This window comes from Melanerpes formicivorus, unplaced genomic scaffold (assembly GCF_026170545.1).
Source record: "Melanerpes formicivorus ecotype bairdi unplaced genomic scaffold, bMelFor1.0.p_v2 SCAF_11, whole genome shotgun sequence".
Classification (NCBI taxonomy): Eukaryota; Metazoa; Chordata; class Aves; order Piciformes; family Picidae; genus Melanerpes; species Melanerpes formicivorus.
Genome location: NW_027142363.1, coordinates 4,079,172 through 4,097,730, shown reverse-complemented (window position 1 = coordinate 4,097,730; position 18,559 = coordinate 4,079,172). Strand labels below are relative to the sequence as shown.

At 37.7% G+C, this 18,559-nt stretch overlaps 1 protein-coding gene across 1 annotated transcript in view; it reads left to right on the top strand.

Annotated features, from left to right (window-relative positions):
• Positions 1 to 18,559, top strand: part of ROBO2 (roundabout guidance receptor 2) — a 450,032-nt gene that overhangs the window by 383,043 nt on the left and 48,430 nt on the right. The window contains exons 17-19 of the mRNA XM_068144426.1: positions 2,280 to 2,451; positions 7,555 to 7,737; positions 17,300 to 17,342. Coding sequence (XP_068000527.1) covers positions 2,280 to 2,451; positions 7,555 to 7,737; positions 17,300 to 17,342 — 398 coding nt within the window. The remainder of the gene's footprint in view (positions 1 to 2,279; positions 2,452 to 7,554; positions 7,738 to 17,299; positions 17,343 to 18,559) is intronic.

Sequence of the window (18,559 nt, the reverse complement as noted above, 5' to 3'; positions counted from 1 at the left end):
AGAAAATATACCTCTTCTTTCCCCTGCCAAAGTGCTAACCCTAACACTTCAAGGTCAAAGTCAAGGACTATGGCTCTGGAATAATACAGGACTAACTGTCAAGATTCACAACTTAAAATACTAGCTTACTGGCTGCAAGGAACAGATTGAACACCACTACTCTATCCAGAGTTTCTTATATGAGAGTCACCTGCTTGTATTTTGTCCTTCTTTGTTTCTTGGATGGCTCAAGGTATCTACTCCTTATGCAGTATCTTAGATTTTGTTACAGTCTGTTATTCCCCAGTAAAGTCACTTTTTGGGTGAAGGATTACAGAGAAAATGATTGGGTAAGCTTCAGTATTGTCACAGGCTTGTGACCAAGGAACATGCTGTTTGTTAAATAACTTTTCTGTGTCTGGTTTATATACCTAGTGTGAAATTTTTAATTGAAACAAATGATAGCAGCTTTGACAGTCCCTCAAAGGCTGTAAGTACTGGATGCAGTCCATTTCACACAAAAATATGTTTTGTTTTTATTCCCTTGCTGTGCCTTGGGGGAGTACTGCATCAGGAAGGAAAAAATTACTTGACTTAAGGAATTGTTCAGCCTCTTCCAGTTTGGTCAGAGGCATGCAGTAAATGCTTACAATATTTATGTTTAGCTTTGCATTTATTTTATTCAATATCAAGATTTATTAATCCCAGTATTTTATTGATTGATTTTTCATATCAATTAAAAAGTATCTTTTGGCTTAATTAGTCGATATTAGACTCCAAGGACTTATAGGCAAATAAGGAAAGCATGCTCCTAAACCACAAAACATGTAGACATGAAACAAAGCAGGCTCATGGTTAGTAAACACTATGTTACAGGTGAGTGCTTAGAATTTAAGGCTGTTTACAAAACCAGCTGGAGTCATCACCTTTCCATCCATTCCATGGTACATTTGTGGCTGGCTGACTAGTGAGCTAGCTACAATTAATGTAATGCAGAATTTGATACATCCTTGGGTGGAAAGGGATTGCTAAGGTTTCTGAAACAAATGTTTCATTTGTTGATTTCTGTATGTATTCCTTATGTTGATTCCACTTCAAGCATCAGAGTACCTGTGAATTAATTTATCAATTAAGTGCCTTTAATTAAGGGCATCTTGTAGCTGATGGCACATGAAACTAGGGCATGCAAGCAGTGAAAGGAACTAATGCAGTAGTTTCTTACCCTAAAACATTCTGGCCTGCCAATAGGATCTACTTGAGCTCAGGAGAACACCAGTTTCATTTGATCTTCAAATCTTACTCAGTGTTTCACAGAAAAGTATAAGGTGTGAGAAAACACTGAGAGGGGTTAAAAGTGAGGGTGAAGAGATCTTTACTATTGTTTAGACTCGTCGGTTGGTTGCTGATAGTGGCTTCTGCTCTTAGAATTATGTATTGTGCATCAGATATCTTTATCCATTGATTTTCTTGAGTGGTGGTAAACGCTTTCTTTAATAATACAGAAGTGGTATATGCAGATAACATTAACTGAAGAAGGATCCCTGAAAGGTCTTAGTTTTGAAACTTCTCCAGAAAAGCTTATGCAAAAAAGCAAGGGAGAGAAAGAAGTCTGAAATCATAGACTGTTCTCATCACACAATTCCAATTGAGAATATAGAGTGCTGCTTCTGTTTAATTAGAGAGTAATTGAGTGAGGAACTGATATCTGGATTCCTGAACAATGTAAGTAATCATAAAAGCAGCAGTAAAAAGTGAAATTATAATTCTTCCATTTCAGAAAGTTCATGTAGCCATGTTGTGCAGTGGAAAGAAATTGAAAGCATTTTGAAACTTATTTATTCTATAATACTTTCAGAAGTGTTTTGACTTGTGCTTGTATTATGTTGTCCTTTTGCTATTCAATAGGAAAGTAAGACTGAAAAGTATTTTTTAAGGAAAGGTTTGGTGGAAATCCTATTCCTGAACAAGGTTTCAATTAGTGTATAACAGCTCTTTATCACTTGGATGATTCTGATCTATGCCTCCATGATGTGTAATCACAGAATTTGCACACCATGGAGAGCCACAGCCTGGAGTGGTATTTGCAAGTATTCTTTGCAGCTGTCTTGGTCCTGTGCTAATCTGGGATAGTTTGCTGAGCCAAATCATCCCAATTCCAGATACTACTCCTGGACAGTAACATTGTTAAGAAGTCTAATGTCTTAGATTGTCATGTAATACCTTGGTATGTCTTATCTATACATGATGGCTTATGAATATGAAGAATTGTGCATTTTTTAACACATCAACTTTTGTCCCAGATCTGGTGCCTAGGTAATGAGACTCGATTCCATGTCAACAAAACAGTAGATGCAGCCATTCGGTCTGTAGTAATAGGTGGCCTATATCCAGGTATTCAGTACCGTGTGGAAGTTGCTGCAAGCACCAGTGCAGGTGTGGGAGTAAAAAGTGAGCCACAGCCCATAATAATTGGTAAGTGACTGGTTGTTTTGTTGTTTTGTTTTGCCTGTCTCATAAATCACTTTCATAAATCACTTTTGGAAGCGTAAAAATCCATGGATCAAAAGAGGACATTTGAATTGAGATAGTTAGCTTTTAACATCCTGCTTCCTGCTGACCTTGTGTCTTCCCTTTATGCAGAGTTCTTGCAACCACTGGAGGGAAATACATTCCCAGGATATATGAGAAAATGCAGATTTCATAGTGAAACTGATTTAATACATTTTTTAATGGATTTACCACTTCTGTATGTTGACAGATTTATGGAGCTAACAGCTCAAGCTCCCTTTTCCTCCTGTTCAGATGACTATCATATTACCTTCCTTGTATCATTGATGCCTGAGGCTCTCTTTAGTTGTTTTCTGAAAATTTGAAGTCAGTGTTTCTCAGGTATCTCAAGCAGACAGGCTTCCTCTGTCAATGAGTAAGTGGCCTCTAGTCCAAATAGAGAGCAAAAAGTAGCGCTCTCATCTTTGCCTTTGAAATGCCTGTTTCTTGGTAGTGGTTTCCATGCTGAATTAATTTCCTGACCTGGGGGAAGCACAGATTCTGTTTCTTCTGAATTTTTTCTCAAGTATAAAGGCAAGAGCAATATAGGAAGGGTCAGAATATGAGAAGTGGCTATATTCAGCAAAACTGAATTCAGTTGTACAGAGCAGCACCCCTTTTGTGTGTGTAATACAAGAATTTTTTGCTTTTATCTGAATAAGGTAGTTATTACTGAAATGGGCTTTTGTTTGCTTGTGGGTCTCTTGTTATTACTAAGTATTTTCTTTCTGGATAATATTGTCAACACAATGTCCCAACCATGTGCTATTCTGTTATGTGTGGACCTTTAGAAAATGCCATTCCCTAAGCATTGCTTAAATAGTTGATTATATTCGGGTTCCCTGTTCATCAAAACAGAAACTGGGATACATCGGCTTTACAATATATTATCATGGAGAAAGAAATGTAAGAATGGAAGTGAAAGGAGCACTGCTTTTAGAAAAAGGCAGCCACAGAAATTACAAGGCTGGGGGGGAGGCTTAGAACTGAAAACAAGAACTTGATTTTTTACAATACCACAAACCTGTCATCCAATCGGCCTGAATTTTGGACCTCTTTGTAAGTAACTGACTTCGTGAGACTAGTCTTTCACTGCATTTGCTTTGAGCAGGACTTACTTTTCTCATTTCACTAGGGAGTCCTTCTACCTAGACACCAAATTCACAGGATTGGTCCTAGCAATACCTTTACATGTGTTTCATTTGAAGCCTTGTGTCACTGAAAGGGTTGCGACTTAAACTTGCATCCAAGTGCTTTGCTGGATAATTCCCAGAATGCTCATCACTGCATCTAGGTACAGACACCCTGACTTTTCCTTACAAAACATTACTAGAGTCAAGATTTAACTATGGAGAGATCTGTACTGGTTCAGGAAGGAAGAAAAGGATGTTAGGGTACAAATAAAGTACAAAAGAAAGGGAAATGCAAATTGGCATTTAGAGACTTAATTTTGCTTCATTAAACTTAGAGTGACATTTATTGGGTGCTTAAATGATTCCAGCATATCTGCTTCAACACGTTTGTCTGGTGGCATCTTTTACATTTAAGAGACCTTTGCATGAGCAGTAAAGGGGCATGTTTGGTCACGCAATATTGATATGCTAAAAAGCCTCAGAGAGGAAAACAGCAATAAAGTTGGGGATAACGGCAATGTTGGTTAATGTTATAGCTATTATTTCTGCTCATCAGCTGGCCTGTTCACTCTTACATTCCATCATAGGCATAATAATATGAGGAACAGCTGCAAACTTTCACAGTAATAGGTACAATCGAAGCTGATGTGTCTAATTAATTTTTGGTCCAACAAATTAGTTTTGTTCTTCGTTACTCTCCAATGGGAGGAAGACATTATATTTCATTATGTTTTTCTCTTCAGGAACAATGGAGCATTACAGGTCACACACTTCCCTTGTCTGTATTCTGATTAGTTGAACTGACAGCATTGTTACAGAAACACCTGCACTATAAGAAATAGTACACTGGTACCTTGGATGACACATCAATTACTTCTGCTTAAATATTATACAAAGAAACACAGAACTAATGCTGTTTGTTTCCCCAAACTCCAATGATTATATTAATTCTATGAAACATCAGTGGGTTAACATCAGCCTGTATCTATTTACTTTTTAGTCATTGAATTCACAAAGCATGTGTTGTTTTGACATTTGAATGAATGATTACTTTTACAGTTGTAATTGCTAGATGCTGAAGGGTAAGAACAGAGACTGCAAGCTTCAGAAGGTAATTCGGAGACAGATTGCACCTCTCCCTGGAAGGAGAGGGAGGGCATGAAGTCCACTGAAAGCTTGCCTGCAATTTGCTCTCACATCTTCCATTCTCAAAAGACTGCTTTCTGACCTTTAAGAAGAAAATGAGGTCTTCAGACTTTTTGGAGGCTTTATCAGGAAGTTATTTTCTTGAGTACAAGAGTGTCTGCTCCCAAAGCCGATGTTTCTGAAGTGATTCCCTGCATGCTTTTCTCCATGGAAGCACAACTGCCTCCAAAGCAGCGCCCGCATTACCTGTTTCCTTGCCATCCTGCTGCTTTTACTTCTGCTCCAAAGGGCACAGAAATTAACTGAAAGTTAATGGCAATTAGAGCAACATCAACTCCCATGCTGATTTATACTAAAAAATCAATTGTGTGCCTGGAATGTCATGCTGTATAGTGCCACTTTCTATTAGTTTTACTCTCAGCACTGTTTTACTCTCAGCACTGTTTTACTCTCAGCACTTCCTCTTTCAGTGCTGGGGTGCACCTGTTGGATTAGTTCTGTTGGCTGATAAAAGAGCCACAACTCCCTCCCTTCTTTTCCTTGTCACAGGTGCTCACTGGCTTTTCTTCTGCATCAGGACTGCATACCACTGAACTTTTGGACACATCAAGAAAAAGTATTAAATTACTGGAAAGGACAGCGGTAGCTACCAGCCCCTAACTTTAGTAAAGCTTACCAGCATGGCCAGTATAGACTGGTACATGATAGTAGTACTGGTGTACTGTCTTTTTATACATTAGCAGGCATAGTCTGTCAGCATCCGTCTGTGGGACCTACTTTGTTTGCTGGAAGCTTGTTTTGTTTCTTGCACAGAATTACTGAAAGGAAGCCAAGCTCTAGCACAGTTTGAACAGTCTGTTTGCAAAAGCAGACAATTACTATTACTAAATATTGATGCGGTGCTGAAAGAGAGAAAGCTTAATAAAATCGCTGGGATCATTATCAGTGTGATAGCAATGTAATGCAAGGCTTCTCATTTCCTTATAACCCAACTTAGGGCCTGAAGCTGTGTCTCAGTTGAGGCAGTTCTGGGACAGAGCAAGTCCCTGTGGCAGGGATCAGGCAGGACAAAGGAAGGCACACTCAGCCCTGGTGACCATTGTCAAGGTGTCCTCACTCACAACTTGACTGATGTAAACTCTGGGTCTTCTGTAAAGAGGTGTCCCTGGAAACAAAATTGGAAGTGTCAGACTTCTCACGTCTGCTTTAGCCAACGACCTTATTTGTCTGTTTTAGGCTGAAGCCAGTTTGCTGACACAGGGGCTGTATTTTTGAAAGAAGTGATCAATAAATGTAACCATTGATGAATTATAGTAAAGTCATCTGTATCTTTTCACAGAAAGGCATAATGCTACATTACTATTAATAATTTTCTTTTAACTGACCATTTCTGTGGTTTATTGCCATATCCTGCTACAGTTCTGTATGCGTGATAGACTCTCACAGCTGAGAATCATAGCATCTCCATCTGCTTTGTCTCACCAGAGGAACTACTCTTGCAGCTTTTCAGCATGCACACAGGCATCTGATAATATTGCATAAGCATTTCAAGGACAGAGCTATGTAAATGCTTTTACCAACATTTAAGGATATTTCTTTCACCAATTTCAAACCTGGACATATCAAGTGCATGTATATGTACATATAATCAATATTGAGGGGTTTGGTTTGGTTTGGTTGGGTTTTTTTTAGCCCCAGAAAAAGATGTTCCACAATTCCTAATTTTGAAATTAACCATTTTTGACAAAGGAAAGTTTGAAGTAAAAAAGTGCTGGCCCTGGACCAGCATGCTTTAGCATTTTGTGAATTTCCATTCACAATTTTTGTAAGCATTTGTCTTCAAGGCAGACATCAAGTTTTCTTTGTAGAGACAAAGAGTGAAAAAGAACAGTGGGACCATCTACAAATGTACAGTTTTCTAATGCAATATACAGGATTTAAGATCCTATATAGTGATATTGTGATGCATGTCACTTTAATTCATATGCTACATCATAATTATTTCTTACAGGGTCATGTTAAGAATTTTTTTGTGCCTAATCTAGGTGAGAAAAAATAGCACCTGTTGCTCTGATTGTTTAGAAGTTACAGTTAACTGGGTTTTTTTTTGCTTTGTGTCAAAACTGGTACAATTAGGACTTATATAAATTGTTTTCCTCATGAAATAATTGCTGGAAAATGCATCTTTGCCCCAGCTGAAATTGCATACATTTTAGTTTTTCTTTTAAATTTGGACAGCCTAGGACACAGCAAAAGCAAAGAAGTTAGCTAAGAATTTTTGTCTTGTTGACAATGAGAGAAAAAACTACCTTTTGATGTTGTGGAGTATTTTATAAGTGGATAAAGCTATTTTTTGATTGTTTTACTTGTTTGCTTTTTTCCTTGATTTCCTGTGATCCATTTTGCCATCATTTCTGTCTATAACTACATAAAAACAAACCAACAAGCATGTATCTTGTGAAGGAAAAAAAAAAAGGGCTCTGGACTGTCATCCATTAGACTACTTGGGAGAGTGATACAGAGCTATCTTGTCAAGTAAATATTTGCAAAATTGCAATGGATTATGGATTTCACTTCCTAGACACACTGGGTTTCAGGTGTGCACTGTTATTCCTCAGAGCTCTCCTACTGCGTGCAATTCTTTTGATTTGCATTACTGCTGTTGTTTAATTTTCATTTGCAGCACTTGGTTCCTATTTGTACCATAGACTCCAAATTAACAGTATTCTGTTGAATTCCTTTTGTGCAGGAGGTCGTAATGAAGTTGTCATCACTGAAAACAACAACAGCATAACTGAGCAAATCACTGATGTTGTTAAACAGCCTGCCTTCATAGCTGGCATCGGTGGAGCATGTTGGGTAATTCTGATGGGTTTCAGCATCTGGCTATACTGGCGCAGAAAGAAGAGGAAGGGGCTCAGCAATTATGCTGGTAAGAACAGTAGCTATTTATTACCATCTGATCAGATTCTAAGATGAAGAGAACAGGTGCTGTTAAGCCTACTTCTCAAACATGTTGAACTTACAGCAAAGGTGGCCTGGGTGAATTTTGTATGTTTAAGTGTATGCTATGAAAATGCTGGTGTATGAGAAGCTTTAAATGCATTGCTTGGTACCACATTTCATCATTACCATAAGATGTTCTTTATTTTTACATCTCCAGCACATCTAGCATAAAAAAAAAAAGTACAAAGAGGATTAACTTTACCTCTTTCTCCTTACTCAGAAGGCACTCTGTTAGTGATCCTGCTGCATTTATATGTTGAAATATGTATTAGGATCAATCTTTACAAGGAAAGTTAAAAAGAGTATTTGGTCTTCTCTGTTTCCATGCCCATGCATTTCCAGGTCTTTGAAGTCATGTGCATGGGAAATAGATGGAATACTAAATCAGTGACTCCATATCTATAGTTGGAGAAGAAGTGAGTGATGTATTAGAGAAGCATGGTCAAAATTTACCTATAGTAGAAGACACAAAACGGTTTGTCTTGGACATAGAACACCTTGGAATGACCTCACAGTGTGATCCTTCTTGCACCAAAACTGTTTCTCCAATTAGAGATTTGGACTTGAAACCTACATTTCAGAAAATTGATACATTTGCCAAATGAAAATATTTGTTTTCCTCCCCCGGTCTGTTTGGTTTGTGTATATTATTCTGTGCTGCAGGATTCTTACAGATTTTTAGGAAATCAGGTGAATTACCATAAAATGGGCCATTCTGAAACCTATTCTAACACAAAAAAAGTTCTTCTTCAAATATTGGGGTAGCTTCTCTTGTACTGTTTATTAACCTTTGAAAAAAAGGAACATTTCTTTTTCAAGCAAGATTTGCACAATTGAGGTTACAGCTTATTCAATGTTGACATTTATCACACTAAACTTACTCTAGTGCTCTCCTGTTTGCAAGTTATCACATGTGAACCCAAGGACACAGATTCCCCTACATGGCTGAAAAACTCTAAAAACTTGCCAAAACCCCAATATTCATTATGTGCTCACAGCCTAACAGTCCTATGCCTCCTTACTATGGCACTAGCCATCATCAGACTCCTCAGTGTCCTAACTGGGCTCACTAAATCAAAAGGAAACTGTTCTATGTTGGTTTTCAATGCTTCATGCTGGATTAGTTTTCTACTGGCTTAGTGAAATAACACTGCTCAAGAAGAAGTCAGATGGGCAGTGGAGGCAGAGGGATGAGATACCATGTCAATGAGTCTTGAATTGATGTAGTTTCTGTTGTTGTTTCTTGGAATCTCACCTTGCATCACCATGTTGCCTGTGTCCTTCATAGATTATACTTTTCTTTCCTTTAATAACAATACCTCCTACTCTCTGAGAGGGAGAGTGGTGTTAATTAAGAAACTAATATATAGTACACACACCTACACTTGTGTTTGTATGAAATATCAGTCTAGATCCCAGGGGTTTTCTTATTAAGAAACATCTGTACTGTTGTTCCTCATAGGAAGCAGTCCTATGCATAAACTTTAGATGCAAGCTAATGCTAGTCTTTTTGGGAAAAAAAAGCAGAATTATTAGCCCTGTATGTGAGTTGACATGTTGGGAGAGTGCGTTGAGAGCAGTCTTTTGCACCTTAAAATGCATAGCTGTGTGTAATGATAACCAGCATTGTAAACAGTGTGTCTCCTGCAACTCATTCCTTCTCATGATGTTTGCTGCATCTGCGTGTGATGTGAACGCTGCACTGCGACACTCTGTCATTTCTGTCATCAGAATTATGCAATAGTGTCTGCTTTCAGCAAGGAAAGATCATAACAGACCATGCTTCAAGACTCATTCTAACATTTACACTTTTTAGAACAGCATGTTCACACAGAAAGTCTGCAAATGTAACTGTCAAAATTCACTGCCTACCTTTTCAACCATCCTTTCTCATTGGCTGTTGGCTGGTTAGTGCTTGAAGCTCAACTATTATGCCCTGCTTATGATATTCAACCGCAGCTGAGTAAATTCCAGAGGAAACCCATGCCCTGCAACTAGTGGTTACTGTCAGGGTGTGTAACTCACAATGTGTTTGCTTTCTTGTTTTGCAGTTCAGTCCTTCACCTTCACCCCTGCAGGTACTGTCCATTAGTCTGTCTCTTATGTCACCAAAACATCATTGCAAACATTAGCTAAGTGTTTATGAACATGTGAGATGTGCAGAATTCAAACCAAATACAGGGAGAAATACTTCTGCTGCCTATCTGTGATAAGAATGTACCATTCATTCTAGTGATTCCAGGGGAATATAAAATCTGCCACCATTAATGTCTCTATCATTAGAATTCTGCATAATTCTAACTCATCTAGCTCTTCAAAATAATGCAGTTTTGAAAGTAATTTGCAGGACAAAATTCTTGGACTAAGTGAATATAAGCAAGCATTAGTTGTATATAACTGAATTTTTATTTTAGAGCTGGAAAAAAAATCTCTGAAGCTTTTGAAGAGGAAACTGGAGAAATGGAACTTTTCCCCACTTTGTTACATGTGCATTGGCCTTATCATGAGCTGTTCAAACCTTCAAGCAATCGAGTGATTAACCTATGCACACATTATCTTTACAGTGCTTTTGCAACTGAAACATTTACTTTTTCTCTGCCTACCCAATTCAGAGCTTATATCCTAGTTTTCATATGTTTAATAAACTTAGCATTTGATGGACCATTAGTGTAAGTGTGATTAAATATATCTGAAGAATAAATGAGGTGCGGCTGGAACAGCAGGTTGCAAACTTAGCCAACATATTTGATAGGCAGGAGAAACAGAGTGTGCAATGAAGAGTAATAATTAATGCAAATAATTTGCTTCTGCTCATACCTAAGCTTGAAATTCAAACTAAAAAATAATTACAGCTCAGTGTTAAAGTTCTCAACATTTTTGAGCAGAAGTCTGTAAAGTTTTTTGCATATCACTTGGCCCTTCAGTTGCACTTACCAAAACTGTTTTTAGTTCTGTCTCCTCTGCCATCCAAGTGACAGAGGCCAGTCTTCCTAGTGCGCTGGTGAACTGATCCTCATGCTCACCTAGCCAGTTTCTCACTCTTGCTTATCGTCAGCTAAAGCTTGACTGTTTAGCTTGGCAGGAAACAACAGATAACTACTCAGTCATATAAGCAAAGGTGGTGGTGTTTGCCCCAGGGACCTGTGACGTTGGGAGGGAGAAATATCTTTGTGGAGAAACTTAGTGAGCTCAGGAATTCCTCCTCTGGCTTCCGGGCACATTTGTTTGAGCTAGTGCTAAATGTTTTACTTCCTTTGCTTTGTGATACAACATAGGACTTTTTTCCACAAAAGAAATCCATGCAGCTTTACTTTTGGTTCCAGTGATTATGCTAATGGCAACTGTCTGTAACTGGGGAGATTTTTCCCTTGTCTATGTAGCATATATTGGCAGGACACAGGGTTGTGGTGGAGTCACACTGACTGTGCGTGATTTAGTGCAATTGATCCAGATGTACTGGGTAACTAGGATGCATCAGATGCACTGCCAAAAATGTGCTTTTTTAAAAGCAATTTTGATAACACATGCACTTTATAGAACTAGAATAGCACATAGTTCTGTTTTCCTGGCCTATAATGATTTCTGGAGGCACTGAGAACCTAAGTCATCCAGTAGTCAAATCCAAAAGAAATATCATTATTAAGAAAAATTAAAATCAAGCAAATATTGTTCTCATCAAAGAACATAGTCCATGTTTTTTATGTTTGTACCCAGATTTCCCTAAGAGACATTGTTAGCTCTCTACTATTTGAATTTACCATTGGTAAAAACATTTAGACAAACATACCTATGCTTATGACACAATTGTATATTGTTCTCTTCAAAGTTATGAAGCATCAGCAGTTTGTTTTCAGAGTGAAACACTTAGGCAGTAGTATGTAGCTTTCAGAATCTCATCAGAGATAGCTGTCAATAAAGTTTTGCTAAAGGATTATTCATCCCAATATACTGAGATTTTAGCAGGTGTACACTTGTTCAAACATCTGCCTTAAATTCTTCTTTCAGAAAGTTGCAGAGTGTGTAGACATTAATGTGTAATAAAAAGAATTGAATCTATTAATGGAGCTTTCATATATTTACTCTGTTTCAGACACAAACCAACAAACTCTTTTTTCCCCAGTTATTTATGATGTAAAAGGTTTTTGTTTTATTATTCTACAGTTGTATTTGCATAATACAGTGAACATAGGTTTTTAAAAGTCTATATTGTCTGGTTACATAAGTACCTGTTTAAAATACTCTTTTTGGTCACTTTCAGATTATGGGCCATTCACTGGGACTGTTATTTGTATTCTGTTATTAGGGGCTTAAGAGGTGTAATTTCGATATGTGACTATGCTATTATGGCACTCTGTAGAAGAAGAAACAACAAATGTCACACAATTGGTAAAGATTTGTGGCAGAGGAAAATAACTGATTGAGTGAAACTCATTAAGCTTTCTGTCTTTGTGAACATTTTCATATGCACTGCTCAACTGCTCACATGATCACAAATAAAGTGACGTTGAAAATTGTAGCTAAATATTTTTACTTATTTTCAGTAGAAATTACTCCAGTAGTTACTGAGCCACAGCTCTGAACATTCTCCGCTTCCCTTTCCCCTATCATGGCTCACCAGGCATTGACTAGCATCAGTATCAGTATTACAAAACATATGATCCTCAGCTATGTTTGTTAGATCACTACTGTAAGTAGTAGTGTCATCCTCTGCAGCTGTACAGGAAGTATACATTTTCAGGACCATAATTTATTATCAGCAAAACCAAACCTGGCACAGAGATACTAAACAGAAATGTTGTCCCTTTTCAGTCATCTCTTCTGTGATATAAAGGATAGAGTGTTCTTACTGTTGTGAGATTGTATGAAGGTAAAGTACTGCTGCACTGGGGTTTTTGTATTTTTATGGTTCTCCTTTACTCAGATTGTCTGCCTATCAGCATGCACTGTGGTTTCCTACATAATATGAGAAAATGTGAGTGACACAAAAGCAGCATCTGACCACTCTCATATAACAGATTGTTTCATTCCTATATTACAGTGACAGAAGATAATTAATTTGTTTTGTTTTGGAAGCTGCGATTCTCTTTTCACATTTTGGTATAAGTACTTAAACAACAAGGGCATGAAATCCATTTATAAAAAATAAGAGATATTTCATTTGTTTGCTTATCTTTCCTGGGCCTTCAGACTCATTGTTGTGCTAGCATCCACTCAGTTGAATATTCAGGTGTTTTCAAGTGTCTAGGCCACCAGTCATGCAAAGAAAGTAAATATGTATTTTCACTTATGAGTAGGAAAGCTTACTTGGTGACTAGTGTTCCTTGGGATTAAAGATCTCATGATACTGAGTAAACAAAACCAAATGAAAAATAGATGGAGAATTATAAAATAGAGTGCTACACATTTTATGTGCAACTCCTGAAACATCCAAAGATAGACCGAGGGTTTGATGGAATTTTTGTACGCTGATTATCAGTTCTGAATTAATGCTTATTAAAAGAGGATTAATCTACATTCATATTTGAGGAACAGCTTATCAGAAAAAAGGAATGAGACATGGCTAGCAACATTAAAGTTTTCATTTGTTGTAGGAAAATGTGGCCTACTAGAGATAGACATGCAGAAAGCTTTCTAAAGCCTTCTTGCCTCAGAATGTCAACTTAGTATACTTTCATATTTTTCCAATTCTAGCAGGCATGAAGATTAAGTTTAACCTTGTCAGATAGTATTAGTCAATGCTTTGGGTACCTCCCTGTATATTTAATAAAAAGCCTGTGGAAAGCTCCTTAACTTATGCTGCTCTTCATACAAATATATACATAATAATATCCTTAAATATTTATGCATTCAAAATGCAGCTTGGATTATATTTCAGCATTTTTTACACTTCTTGAAGTATAAGCTGGTGGGAATTCCTTCAAAATCTCTCTATGCAGAGGTTATATTTTCATCCTTTTGAAAACCAATCTCACCCCTGCAGGTCTTCAGCCTTTCTAAGAACATGTATCAGATGCAAAGACTGCTGAAAGAGCTTTCTTGCTTCCTCAGTGATAAAAAGCAAGGGAGATTGGTGGGTCAGCGATAGAGGCATCCTTCCATTCCTCCTTTTACATTGCCCCTTGAAATTGCTCTGCTTCTTTTTGAGTGGAGATAGGATGAATAAAGCCAGCTGTCTGTGTGTTTTATTTTAACAGTGACATCTCCAAGCCTGCATTGCATTAAGTATGCTCCTATTCAGGCGTTTAGCCTTGTTTTGTAATTGCAGAAATCAGAAAACGCTGACAAAACGTACAGCAGAAATGATAAACATAGTGCTTGTGTTGGCAGCCTGACCGTATCTGTTGTTGTTAGCTGTCTCTCCTTTCATAGTATTGATGCTAAAAGAAAGGAAACCTCCTCTATTCAGCCTCAGGTAACCCATTTATGGATGGCATCAGGTTTACTTATTTTTTTTCTGTAATGTCTTAATGGCATGTCCATGTTTCAAGAGGAATTTTGATTAGTTTATTTCTTATTATGAAGCCTTTTTCACCAAGAATAATAATTAAAAGACTTTCTTGTTTATTTTCTCATGAAAATTATAACCATCTGTGCATTGGTATACAGGGAGGAAGGTCCTAGTTCCTAGTCCCATTCACATCTCATAACCCAGGCACAGTCTTCCCTGGGAAAAACAATATCACTGCAAGATGAGTTCTTTTCTTAATAAACTAAGCTGAACCCTTCTTTTAAAAAGTGTTTATACTGTGAAAGACTATTTAATGTAGGAAATAAACAACAGTCACTGCCACCAGGATACATATGTAGAAAGATTGAAGAGTAAATAGAATAGAATAGAATAGAATAGAATAGAATAGAATAGAATAGAATAGAATAGAATAGAATAGAATAGACCAGACCAGACCAGATCAGACCAGGTTGGAAGAGACCTTCAAGATCATCGTGTCCAACCCATCAACCAATCCAACACCACCTAAACAACTAACCCATGGCACCAGGCACCCTATCAAGTCTCCTCCTGAACACCTCCAATGATGGTGACTCCACCACCTCCCTGGGCAGCACATTCCAATGGGCAATCATTCTCTCTGTATAGAACTTCTTCCTAACATCCAACCTAAACCTCCCCTGGTGCAGCCTGAGACTGTGTCCTCTTGTTCTGGTACACTGTGCTCGTTCTTTGCTGTTTCTTCTCAACAAGCTCATGCAAGAGTTATGGCTCTAGCAAAGAGGTTTCAATATCACATCTTCGTGTTTCTCACAGCATGCTTTAGACATTCTCCATACCTCACTCCACAGAAAATTAAATATGTGTGCCAAATATTGCTGCCATCTCCTCCTAGCTCCCCCATGTTAGCTTTGCTTTGTAAAGATATCATGAAATATAAATATTCTGAAGACAAAACATCTTGGGGTTTGGTTTGTTTTTTTTTTTTTTACCATATTACGTGCATAGCTAGAGTCTCACACACCTGTGCATGCTATACAAGTGGTGACAATATTACTTTAAAATTATTTCTGGTAGATGGCAATCCAACCAAGAGCATTAATCCCAATAAGTTCTCAGAAAATATGTACAAAATTCCCTTTCATCTGTAAACTTCATTTATTAGTACTGTTATTGAATGTGCCTTTGTTTCTTCTTTTCCTTGTTTCTTGTCACTTTGACAAATCCAGGAAGTTGGTGAAATGGAATATTAAATTGAAAGGGAGAAGGAGAAAGTAAGCAGCATCGATGTACTTTTGACCAACATAGTAAGGCAGTCTTTGCATATTCCTGCGTGATATCTGGAGCACTTCAGATTCTTCACTCTGTGTTGAGTGATACAGTCATCTGACAGTGACAGAATCACGACATTTGAAACAACATGAGTAAAAGTAGCATCAACTCTAAAATTAATTAACAGCAATGTTTTGCCATGTCTTCTCTCTCTTTTTTGTTGTTTTTTTTTTTAAGCAGACTTTTAAGTAACACTTCCCATATTTGCATTTTTATTTTATTTTCATTAATCGGCTCGATTACAACCTTTCAAAATTCAGCTGTTAACCATTTTGATGTGCATATGACTGCAGTGGTTTTCTAATATTGACATTAGTCTATTCTACACTGAAGGATAATTAGTTACCCTACTCAAGCAGTCTTCCAGTAGCACTTCCAGAAGGGCCACTTTTGTCTCCTTGGCTGAATGTAGACTGTGAAATTATCCTAGGAGTTTAATAAAGTTACGAGGATTCTGTAAGGTAACAGAAGTATTTTCCCCAATGGATTTATGTCATTGCTAAATTTTTTAATGGTCACAACATTTCTATTGGGCATAGTAATTTTGTGTGATTAGAGTGGTGTATAACAGAAAGCCTGGTCTTGCATTAGTGTAGTTTGGACTAATATTAAGAAAATCTTGCAAGTACTCTGGGAGCTAGAATTTAACAATGGGAGTATCTGCCGTGCAATGGTAAATAGTCTTTCCAAACCAAGGCCTATTTTAAATTAAACTGGCCACAGACTCTTCCATTTCTCTCTGAAATTCAAGCCTTCATCTCATCAGGGTGCAGGTGTCCAGGACATTGGCATAATTCAGTAGTCTGTCTTATTTGTGTCTGACAAGAAATAATGGGATATTGCCACTGAGAACCAGAGTAGTCTGTTGGCCTTGATTCAAAATGCATGCCAGGGCTTCCAAAAGGAGCATCAAATGTTGTCCATTGTCATCTCACTAGTAATGTGGGTTTACCTATATTGGCCTGAAATGTAATCCTGTTAACAAGAAAGATAAGTGATGCGCTGTTCTTGTCAAACACCTATGAATGGAACCATGAAAGCAATTGTTTCCCTGTGAATATAACCTCACTATTCCCCATGACAAAGCTGGAAACACCTTGTCTTCCCAGTGATACTAGCTTGTATGCATTTATGTGTGGGTGCTGTTCCTTATACTGTACTTCTCACAGAAATGGTGCAACTGTATGCTTTTTTTTCCCCCCACTTCTTCAGCTCTAATAGAGCTGCCACCTCTTTGTTTTTGTCCTGGGAAATGGCATATTTGTGTGGTGACATTATATTTCTGCATTATGACATGATGCTATTAACTCACTGGTGCAATGTCACTATGTACTGAAGCAAAAGCATGCCAAGAAAACAATTTCATCACGTGGCTCCATCTTGCAACACAAAGTCATATGAAGGGGCCTGTAGTAAATTCAGGCTTTTTGCCCAAGTGGCTCATTTGCCTTGCAGGCTACAGAACAAATGGATGTTAATCATTAACACGAAGTGAAATCCTAAACCAATTGTAATCCTGATGTGTTTAATGCCTTTCTTATAATTCCTGTACTTTATTGTGTGGTAATGCCATAAAGCCTTCAATTTGGACACTGAGCAGTTTGAATTGTTACTTTTAATTATTACTAATTGATTTTTCCCTGTCTTATATGTGTGTGTGCGTGTGTGTGTATGTTTGTTTGTTTTGTTTTTCCCAACCAAAACACAGTCACTTTCCAGAGGGGAGATGGAGGACTAATGAGCAATGGAAGGTATGTTTCTTTGTATAAAGGTCTTACCATTGTCTTTGTTTTTTAAATTAGAGATCTGAAAAATGCTATAGGTGATGCACTTGGGTAATAACTGATCATTAGGAAGACTGACAACGCTAGGAGGAGTTAAGTAGCTTACTACAAGGTTTAATGACCTATCTGTTGTGCACTTTGGAGGAATCAAGCCCAGATGTTTCATATCTCCCAGATGCCCTGGAAGAAATGAGTAGTAAATATCACAAGGAATGTGTTCATTTGTTACCAGGATGTTTATTGCATTAATTAGACATTAGCAAATGAAGTTGCTGTTGTTTAAGACTCCTTATTGGCTCCCTCTAAATTGCTGTGAGTGAACAATTACACTTAATCGATCATGAAATAAATGATTCATGGATGATGAATAGGCTGTAGATTGATAGGACTGGATTCCACAACTTTGGCTACTCAATTGAAATTGATAAAAGCTGATAACAGACCCATATATCCTCATCTATTTTCCCTTTGCCAATATGGATATTGTAATTAGGCCCTGGTAATAACTTCCAATCTCTCATTTAATCAATATTTTAGCAAAAAGAGATTAGGCCTAATGAGAGCTGGTAGATGTGGCAAGAAAGCGGCTGGATCTTCTTATTGCCGTTTCCATAGAAACCGATGTTTCTCTTAGGGATTGTACCAGGCAGGAGTCTATAACATGCAATGATCGGAGATGTTGTTCCAACTTCATGAGTGCATTAATAACCTAGAAGAGCTGCAGAACCGTGGATGGTTTTTGTTTTCATCTGGGGGAAGGAGGTATCTACAGGAAATTATTTGTTTTTCCTGTTAAGTAGAAGTGCAAACAATCCACCTGCCTGGCTACAGTTTTGACTGTTTATCCTGGAGTGAGAGAGACACGGTGCCTTATGGCCTAAGTGCACCTTCTATTTCAACATACTCAGTGTTTAATACTACTCTCATAACTGGGAATTACAGGGATATAAAATCCATGCAGTAGTGGCAGATAAAGATAGCTGTGGACTTTCCATTAATCCTGCTCAAGCCTGTTTGCCTCTAAACCGTCCAAGAGTGCTCAAAGAGTTACCAGCCTGTAGATGACAGGCATGCATCTGGGATGTGTGGAAAGGAAGAAATAGTAGCCCAAAGTCCTGGAAATGGCTGATATGGAGGAATCAGTTTGAGTGATGGCTCCCTTGAGGTGGTAATTTATCATGCAG